The sequence below is a fragment of the Echinops telfairi genome, unplaced genomic scaffold, assembly GCF_000313985.2.
Source record: "Echinops telfairi isolate 266 unplaced genomic scaffold, ASM31398v2 ScPeMD7_9;HRSCAF=40, whole genome shotgun sequence".
NCBI lineage: Eukaryota > Metazoa > Chordata > Mammalia > Afrosoricida > Tenrecidae > Echinops > Echinops telfairi.
In genome coordinates this window covers 80517375-80527501 of record NW_022103906.1, presented here as the reverse complement: position 1 = coordinate 80527501, position 10127 = coordinate 80517375, and the positions used below count along the sequence as shown (strand labels likewise).

Genomic DNA, 10127 nt, shown 5'->3' with positions numbered 1-10127 from the left:
GAGGGTGGAGAACTACCTGTAAGATTCCCTACTGTAATGTGAATGGGCAAAGACTGCCACGTCTTTCTCCCGTGGAGTGCGCGGGTAGGCTGAAGCTGCCTTTTGGTTAGGATGGGAGTGTTGGACCTAACTCCTTTGGTTTTACTTAAAGCTGTATAATTATAACTTAACATTTTAAAGAATACTAATATTATCATAGAAATTGACCTTTTTAAAGACTAGGTTGATAACTTTAGCTTTCTTTTAAATTTTACAGTAAGGAAACAGAGAATGAAAGAAGTAGATAATGTTGACAGTATAAAAGAAGAATGGTAAGTTATCATCAGAATATTATTTCTTTGTTACTAATAACTCTCTTTTTATTACATTTCACTGAGTTAGTAAATTTTTATTACATATAATTACTGTAGTAAATATCTAATCGTGTATTTTTGACATTTTTTAAACTACAAGTGCATTGAACTTTTAATGAAGTTACCAAATCTTTTTTGTCATTAATATAAATTACTTACGTATCAATAATTTTGTTATTAATAAAAAATAGCCTTAGATTTCTCTGCTCACATATGATTCATGTAATTTTTAAAAAATGATTTTATTGGGGGCTCTTACAGCTCTTATAACAATCCATACATCAGTTGTATTGAGCGTATTTGTACAATTTCTGTCATTTAATTGAGAAATCTAAGTAACAGTTTACCTGCTTAGCCTCTGTGTTATACTGTCATGGAGGCATGTCGGTAATCTAATGTCTTGGAAGGTACTACCTCCATAACCTGTGCTCTATGTAGGTAAACTTTTAAATATCAGTATCTCATCTAAAAAATAGAGTTGTAGCTATCTACCTGACATTTTTCTTTGAGAATTATGTAACAGCACTGTATTAGCAACTGTGGAAATTGAATCCATGGTCGATGTAGTCCATGATTTGTTTTCACTTGAGAACGATGAAGATTTATATTTTGACTTTTATTTTAAATGCTTGGTGGGGTACATTGCTTTCATTCACAGTCGATTTAAAGAGATAGGTAACTATATATCTCATCTGGTTCATATTTCCTTTTCCTGCACAGTTTTCCTAAGTATTCAGCATGGTAATAAAGAGGGGGAAAGGTGATTGTAATCACAAGATGATGTTTGAGCCTCATATGTGGTGTTTTCCAATTATATGTTAATCATTATCATTATATACCATCAATTTCTGTATCTGTTAAATGAAGGTAGTGATAATATGAATGCCATTTGACTATTGTGAGGAACAACGTAATACTTTGTAAATGCTTACATACCAATCAGATGTTATTTTTTGTTCACTATAGTATTTGCTTGTTTTAGATAGATGTGTAACATGTTTGATACTAATTTTATACTTAAGGAGCCCTGGTAGCACAGTGGGTTAAGCATTGGACTGCTAACTCAAGATCAGCTGTTCAAATTCACCAGCTACTCCACAGAAGAAAGATGAAGCTGTCTGAGCCCATGGAGATTTACCGTCTGAGAAACCCCGTAGAGGATAGGGTAGCTGTACGTCAGCCTCTACTCAATGGCAATGAATGCAGATTTGGTTTTGGTTTTAAGTACCTAATTGTTTGTGGGGTTGTGTTGGGTGTCCCCAAGATTACCCCCTTATTTCCTAATTCCCAGGAGGGACTCAGAAGGCCCAGCATCTACTTATGATCATGGCTATGATTTATTACAGTGGGAGAATACAAAGGAAAATCAGTAAAAAGAAAAGGTGCATGGGATGAATCCCGGGGTAATGAGGTACAAGCTCCGAAGAATTCCCCCACCCAAATCCCAGTGCTGTTGCTTCTGATGCATGGGGACTTTATGGACAGCAGATCTGCCCGCAGGGTTTCCAGAGTTGTCCATCTCTGCAGACCCAGGTTGCCTGGACTTTCTTTCACAGAGTGACTGCCAAGCCCTGCAATGCTGTGCAGCCAGGGCTTTGGAGTTACAACATCTGTGAAATACTTATCAGGAAAGCTTGTTAAGACTTAGGGCCCATCCCCTGTGGCATAATGGTTACTCCTTGGGCATCAGTTTAAAACCACAGCTGTTCCATGGAAGAAAGATGAGGCTTTCTACTCCTGTAAAGAGTTACAGGAGCAATTCTACCCTGTCCTATAAGCTCTCTGTGACTTGATGGCAGTGAGTTTTGTTTTGCGTTTAGTCACATAATAAAATGTCTGACTTTCCAGAAGGAAAGCACGTATTCAGTAGAAGCCACAAGATTTGTACAAACAGTTTAGGCACAGTGAACTTCTCAGAGTGGGAAGAAACCTCCCAAAACTCAAGTATCTAGGCCAACACTATAAACAGATGTTTCAAAGGAGAGCTATGTTAACTCTTTTCTCCAAAGGTAAATTGACCAATTTCAAAGTGAAAAATATCTCTCATGCCAGAAATAGATTGTTTTTTTAAAACTGCTTACTGAAAGGGTGCCCAATCCATACAGTTCATTGATTTTAAATGTACAGTTCATTCTTAATTCTAGCCCCAATCTAAGAACAATTAAGTTCTGATTATATGGTCCTGCTTGATGCTCACCCTCATAAAGAGATAAATGAAGATATGTGTGCTATCACAAGGGTGATGAAGACACTCGATGGTGCCTGGCTATCAAAGAGAATGGTGTGTGGGATTTTAAAGGCTTGCCTGCAAACAAGGAGCCATCTAAGTGAGGCATCAACTAAATCCACATGGAAGAAGCACACCCAGCCAGTGTGATCCAAGGATTGTAAATACTAAAATCCAAGTCTGAAGGAGGAAATTGTATCAGAATTTAAATTGTGAACACCTATTGCAGTGGAAGCCCAGAATCCATTTGCATGGCCCACACATGGATTAAGCCTCCAGTGAATGCCCTCTGTTCATGGACTAGGGATGTGAGTAGCCTTGCTAATGTGTAAAGTGCATTGGAACATAGATTATTGAAGTAGTTAGGTACTTTTGACCCTTTTTAAAGTTGTTCTACTTTTTCATGTTTTTGCTTTCTTTTCAATTGAGGTTTTTCTCAAATGTACTTTGTTATTGTTGGTTTTTTGTTTGGGTTTTGGTATGCTTTTCTGTATATGAAATCCACAATAGGTAAATCTATATAGCTGGATTCATGATTTCTTGGGGATGTGGCGGGGGGAAGTTGGGGAGAAATGAGAAACTAATAGCAATTAGTATAAGAATTAAGAAAATGTCTTAAAATTGATTGTGATGATACTTATACAGCTATTTAATATGATTGAACTATTGAATTGTATATGTGAATTATATGCCAATAAAACAGTTAAGAAAATCATAAAACAATGTGTACAGTTCGTTGGTAATGTATTCCTCATGACTATAATAAATTTTAGACCATTTTTGTCATTTCAAATATGAATGTTTGATAGTGGATATTTTGGTAAGTTTGATAGTGGATATTTCCTTTTCTTTGTTTCTTCTTTTTTCTCACGTTTTACACCAACCACTGTCTCCCTTCACCCACTTTTCTGTTGTCTGTCTCTTTGGGAGGGGGTTAAATATAGATCATTGTGATCGGTTCCCTCTTTCTCCCCCCACCTTCCCCTTACTCTCTTGATATCGCTACTCTTTTCAGCCTGAGTGGTTTATCTGTCCTGGATTCCCTGTGTTTCCAGCTCTTATCTGTACCCTGTGTACATGCTCTGGTCTAGCCAGATTTAAAAGATAGAATTTGGGTCATGATGGGTGGGGGAGGAAGCATTAAAGAAGTAGAGGAAAGTTATGTGTTTCATCACTGCTATGCTGCATCCTGACTGGCTCGTCTCTTCCTTGTCTCTTCCTTGTGACCCTCCTATAAGGGGATATCCAATTATCTACAGATGGGCTTTGGGTCTCCACTCTGTACTCCTCCCCATTCATATTGATATGATTTTTTGTTCTGGATCTTCGATGCCCGAAACCTGATCCCATCAACACCTCATGATCAAATAGGCTGGTGTACTTCTTCAATGTGGCCTTTGTTGCCTCTCAGCTAGATGGCCACTTGTTTATCTTCAAGCCTTTAAGACACTAGATGATATATCTTTTGATAGCTAGGCACCATCAGCTTTCTTCACCACATTTGCCTATACATGTACTCCCATTTGTCTTCAGTGATAGTGTCAGGAAGGCGAGCGTCATGGAATGCCAGTTTAATAGAACAAAGTGTTCTTGCATTGAGGGAGTACTTGAGTGGGGGCCCCGTGTCCATCTGCTACCTTAATGCTAAACCTATAAATATATGCATATAGCTGTATTTCCCCATCATCATATATAAATATATTTACAAATGCACATGCCTGTGTTTGGACCTCTATAAATGCCTTTTGCCTCCTAGTTCTTTCCTCTATTTCCTTTTGCTTTCCTCTTATCCCACTAGCATGTTCAGCCATCATTTGGGTTTCAGTAATTTCTCTCAGTTACAATGCCCTTGATCAAGCCCCACCAGGCATCCATCCTATGCCCTCCTCACAGTTGATTATACATCATTTGTTGTTCCCTTGTCCCTGGGTTTGTTGACACGCTGCCCCCACGCACACACAACTGTCAGTCCCTTTGTTTTCTCGATTGTTTATCCCACCTATCTTATATAGATAGAAATGCAGTGACAATAATGTGCACAAAAACAAAACAAAAGAAAAGCCAAAACAAGAAATGACCGAAAAAGAAAAGCTTATAAATAGTTCCAAGTCTGTTTGTTGACCTTTAGGAGAATTTTCCAGTCAGTCTGATGGGTTGCCACGTCCTCGTCCCACAGTCTATTTTTTTTATTCCCTGGGGAGTTCATTGCTTTGCGCCCCTTGCTGCTCTGTTGCACACGATTAGTGTTTTGCCCTGGTGATAGAGGACATTTCTACATATGCACTTAGATGTGCTGCAAATATATCCATGAATAAAGTAGAGCATATGGGGGCATTAACCATAACTAAACACCTTGAGTGAATGAGTTGCTGGGCCTAGGGGCTCAAGAACATAGTCTTGGGGACCACCAAGGTCAAGTAGCATAACATAGTCCACAATGACAGTGTTCCACGTCCTACTTTGGGGAGTCGCAACTGGAGTCTTTTGATTCCATTTTTCCATGAACTTTTTGAAGCCACCTTTTTGGGGATCCTCTGGCAAAGCTCCCTTGCTTTTTGCTCAATCTGCATCTGATCTTGCATCTATCTAGTTCATCATCCGAGCTCCAGTTGTTTAAACTTGAGGCAGGCTACTTGGTATTACCTGCTGGTCCTGGCAGTCCTTAGCCCCAGCAGTGTGAGTCTGCAGCCTGCTGCGTGACCTGCTAATCGTTTTTCATCAGCCCTTGAAGTTACACTTGTCAGGAGAAGCTTCCAGCCTGGCGTCCAACCCACGGACTTGGAACTTATATGTCTACAACTGATGGAGCCATTTCCTTAAACTAAATCTCCCCATATATATGCATAGACAAGCTTCGTTGGTTTTGCTTCTGTAGAGAATCCAGCTTAAGACATCCATAAACAAAAGTAGGAAACTCTGTCATTGAGGATGTGGAAAAACTGGCACCCTCCTCCACTGCTGGTGGGAAAACGAAGTGGGACAGGGGCTATGGGAAACCATTCAGCAGTTCCTCAAAAAGTTGAGCATGGCATTACATATGACCTATCAGCCCAAATCCAAGGAATATACCCAAAAGATGTGAAACAAGCCATGTTAGAAGTCTGGATACTAGTGTCCATTTCAGCCCTTTTCACAAGAACCAAAAGGTAGAAATAGCCTCGTTATCATCAGCAGATGACTGAGATAAGCAAAACTGTGGTACCTGTATAGAGTGGAGTGTATCACGCAGCCATAAAGAGACATGAAGCCTTGAGCCAATGTAACAGCATCGATGCACTGAATGATAGATAGTACAACCACAACAAGATAGTACTGTATGAAGTTACCTGTATGTGAAATCGGCTAGCGGGAAACCAAGCATCCTCATGGTTGCACAGTCTAACCGAAACCCACTGTCACTGAGTTGGATCCTGACTCCTAGTGACCCTGTTGGACAGAGGACAGCTGTTCCGTAGAGTTGCCAAGACTACATCTTTACGGAAATCGAGACCATCATCTTGTGGGACGCAGTCAAGTGTTTAATTCCTTGTGCCCTCAAGGCCCCTTTACCAAGGTATAGGGAGTTATTGTTTAGGAGGCACCAATTTTTTTTAAAATTGGGGGCTTGTACAATTCTGATCACAATCCATACATCCATCCATTGTGTCAAACACATTTGTACATTTGTTGCCATCATCATTCTCAAAACATTTGCTTTCTACTTGAGCCCTTGATATCAGCTCCTCATTTCCTTCCCCTCCCTCCCCACACCCCCTCCCTCATGAGCCTTTAATAATTTATAAATTATTATTTTGTCATATGTTACACTGTCCGACGGCTCCCCCCACCCTTTTCTCTGCTGTCCATACCCCAGGGAGGAGGCTATACGTAGATTCTTGTAATCGGTTCCCCCTTTCTACCCCACTTTCCCTCCACCCTCCAGGCATTGCCACTCTCACCACTGGTCCTGAAGGAGTCATCTGTCCTGGATTCCCTGTGTTTCCAGTTGCTATCTGTACCAATGTACATCATCTGGTCTAGCCAGATTCATAAGGTAGAATTAGGATCATGATAGTGGGTGGGCGGGGAGGAAGCATTTAAGCACTAGAGGAAAGTTGTATGTTTCATTGTTGCTACCCTGCACCCTGACTGGCTCGTCTCCTCTCTGTGACCCTTCGGTAAGGGGGTATCTGGTTGCCTACAGATGGGCTTTGGTCTCCATTCTGCACTCACCCTCATTCACAATGATATGATTTTTTGTTCTTTGATACCTGATCCCTTCGACACCTCATGGTCACACAGGCTGGTGTGCTTCTTCCATGTGGGCTTTATTTCTTCTGAGCTAGACAGCCACTTGTTTATATTCAAGCCTTTAAGACCCCAGACACTATATCTTTTGATAGCTGGGCACTATTAGCTTTCTTCACCACATTTGCTTATGCACACATTTGTCTTCAGTGATCATATCAGGAAGGTGGGCACCCACTGATATGATTTTTGTTCTTTGATGTCTGATACGTGATCCCTTCTACACCTCGTGGTCACTCAGGCTGTTGTGCTTCTTCTATGTGGGCTTTGATGATTCTGAGCTAGATGGCTGCTAGTTTACCTACGAGCCTTTAAGACCCCAGACGCTATATCTTTTAATAGCCAGTGGAGGCAACACGGTCATGGTGATAGAATAATTTGGGAAATAAAAGTGACAGTAGTTGCACAAAATGGGTGTAATCACTGTTATTGAATTGTATGTAAAATTTGTTGAATTGGCAAATGTTTGGGTGCATATGCTTTAGTGAACCAGTATGCCTGTGACCTCCCTGCTATCCTTCTTTACCCGGGATTCTGACAGCAACCATTCCTTCCACTCCACTCTGCTTCTGTGCTCACAGACAATACTCACAATTAAGAGGGTTTATTAGGGGAGTTAGGAGCCCTGGTGGTGTAGTGGTTTCACATTGGGCTGTGATATACGTGGCCCAAGTTCGAAACCACCAGCTGCAATGCAGGAGAAAGGCTGCGCTTTCTACTCCCGTAAACAGTCTCAGTCTCAGCATTGGCTTGATGGCAGTGAATATTAGGGGAGTTCACAAGTTACCACAAGCCAGGATTAGTTAACAGTAAAGACACAGTCACTGGTCCACAGCAACCCTTGTCCTCAGACAGCAGCCAAGCCCGTTTCTGATCCTCAGCCTCTCAGCCACTTGGCCCCTTGACTTCTGTCTCTGTGGGTCAGAACACCAGCCTGCTGCTCTGCTTCATAGTCTCATGGCCTCCACACTGCTTCTGTTCTGTCTCACAGCCTCCTCCCCAGATAATTCTCTTCTGCCTCTGATGCCTCTGGTCTCTGTCTTCACCACTTCAGACAGAGATCTTGAAACGTGCTCCACTTCCAGTGCTCCTGCACTTTCTCTGTTCCTGCTTCAAGGATGGTTCTCCTTCTAGCCAGGGAGGTGGTAACTAAAATGACCAATCCCTCTATTAGTTGTTACACACGCCCTATTCACATAGTCCCACCCAGTCATCTACTGGAGTGACAGAGAGCTGTATTAAGAAATTTCTCACAAGGATCGATGTATAACCCCCTCCCAGGGAGACAAACAACAGAAAAGTGGGTGAAGGGTGACAGAGGATGATGTAAGATATGAAAATAATAATCAAGGGTTCATGAGGGAGGGAGGGGAAAATGAGCTGATATCAAGGGCTCAAGTAGAAAGAAAATACTTTGAAATGATGATGGCAGCATATGTACAAATGTGCTTGACACAATGGATGAATGTATGGGTTGTGATAAGAGATGTAAGAGCCCCCAATAAAACTATTTAATTTTAAAAATAAATAAAAATAAAAATGTTTTACAGTCTATTAAATAAAAAAGAAAAATAAATTTCACTCCACCGTAATGCTTGTGTCACAATAAAAACAAGCAAATAATGATAGTGGCAAGTAATAAAAAGATAATAGAGGTGGAAAAGGCACATGAGAAAATAAAGTTGTAAATATATTAGTATTTTTAGTATTAAAGAAGACTTCAAACTGATTCCAACCATTTCATCGTGACCTACAGAAGCAAAGTCTGGCGCTGGTGCCGGCTCAAAGATGACAACTGGAACACATCACAGCGGTGTAGTCAGTCACCATCTCCAGGAAGGACACTGCAGCCTATTTCCCAGCCCCCAAACCACTGCCGTTATGTCAATGCCAACTCATAATGACCCTGGACTGTAAGTCTTTACAAGAGCAGACAGCCTCATCTTTCTCCCAGGAAGCTGCTGAAGAGTTTAAACTGCCAGCATTTCAGTTAGCAGCCTGATGCTTATCCCTCAGTGCCACCAGGACTCTGCTTGGGTCGTGATTCCATTCAACACACATACTGTTTTTGTTTCCATCGGCTGTGACTGAATCATTTGGAACTGGTTTGAACCCTTGATATTAAAACAGGCCCTCGTACCTCACTATGTTCCTTGGATTTTGTTATATGTGAGATTAATATAATAAAAGATAAAGGAGATCCTGGAATTATCAATAAAATATTAAAGTTAATATTTAATCACTAAAATAAAATGTTAAATAATATTTGGGGTAATTTCCCACTCTTTGCCTATCTCACTAGGAGTGCTGTATACTTATTCAATGAACCCAGAGACCCAATTAGATTACATAATTTTCTTGAAATATATCTTATAAATATTTCACTGTAGCTATTTTCTTTTGTAACGGTTTATTGTTTTATTTGCATTTTCATACTTTATGAATGAGATTGCCCATTGAAAGCTTTTATTTATGATGATTTAATGCTTTATTGATTTTTACTTTGTGTTTGCATTTTCGCCCTAACAAATATGCCATAGGACGCTTGTGTTAGTAATGATGATTTCTTTTTGAAGGTTGATAATAGAAATTTTAGATGCTCAGTTTTGTCGGCTTTGTGCCTAACAGTTGGAAATTAGGCACCAATTGCTTTCCAAACTGACTCAAAAATTAAACTGGCTGCCCTGGAGTTGATGCTTACCCCCTGTGGGGTCTCTTAAGATTGTAACTGTTTACAGGAGTAGAAAGCCCAGTCTTTCTCCCAAGGAGCTGCTGGTGGTTTTGAACTGCCGACCCCACAGATCACAGCCCAATGTGTAACCACTAACCCCTAGGGCTCTGAGCTTTTCCAAACTGAAGGCAGAATCGAATACAGAAAGCATAAAGTAATGTCATCTGACATTTGAGGTGCATGGTGTAGCAAGCACCACGTATACGCCTTTAGATGTATTTTCACTAAACTTTCATAGCAATGACGTGAGGATGGTACAGACACCTGCATCATGCAGGTGAGGACCCGCATCACAGAAGTTTTTCCAGTTGCCCCAGAGTTGCACACGGAGGGAGCATCTCAGGTCAGGATCCTTTAACTAGAGCAGTTCAAAGAATTAGTCGTCCATTCTTGTTTTCTTCTTCTTTAGGGTATGTGAATCGGGATCTCAGAACCCGCCTGTGAGTGATAATCAGCAAAGGAATTGTGACTATTTTGTGGATAGCCTTTTTGAGGAAGCTGAGAAGGTTGGAGCCAAATGCTTGTCCTC

The 10127-nt window shown here is 40.8% G+C and overlaps 1 protein-coding gene across 1 annotated transcript in view; it reads left to right on the top strand.

The window, feature by feature from the left end:
* Positions 1–257: 257 nt before the first annotated feature.
* The window catches only part of UBXN2A (UBX domain protein 2A), a 33156-nt gene continuing 23286 nt past the window's right edge, over positions 258–10127 (top strand). The window contains exons 1-2 of the mRNA XM_045286591.1: positions 258–311; positions 10008–10121. Of these exons, the coding sequence (XP_045142526.1) occupies positions 271–311; positions 10008–10121 (155 nt within the window). The 5' untranslated portion in view covers positions 258–270. The remainder of the gene's footprint in view (positions 312–10007; positions 10122–10127) is intronic.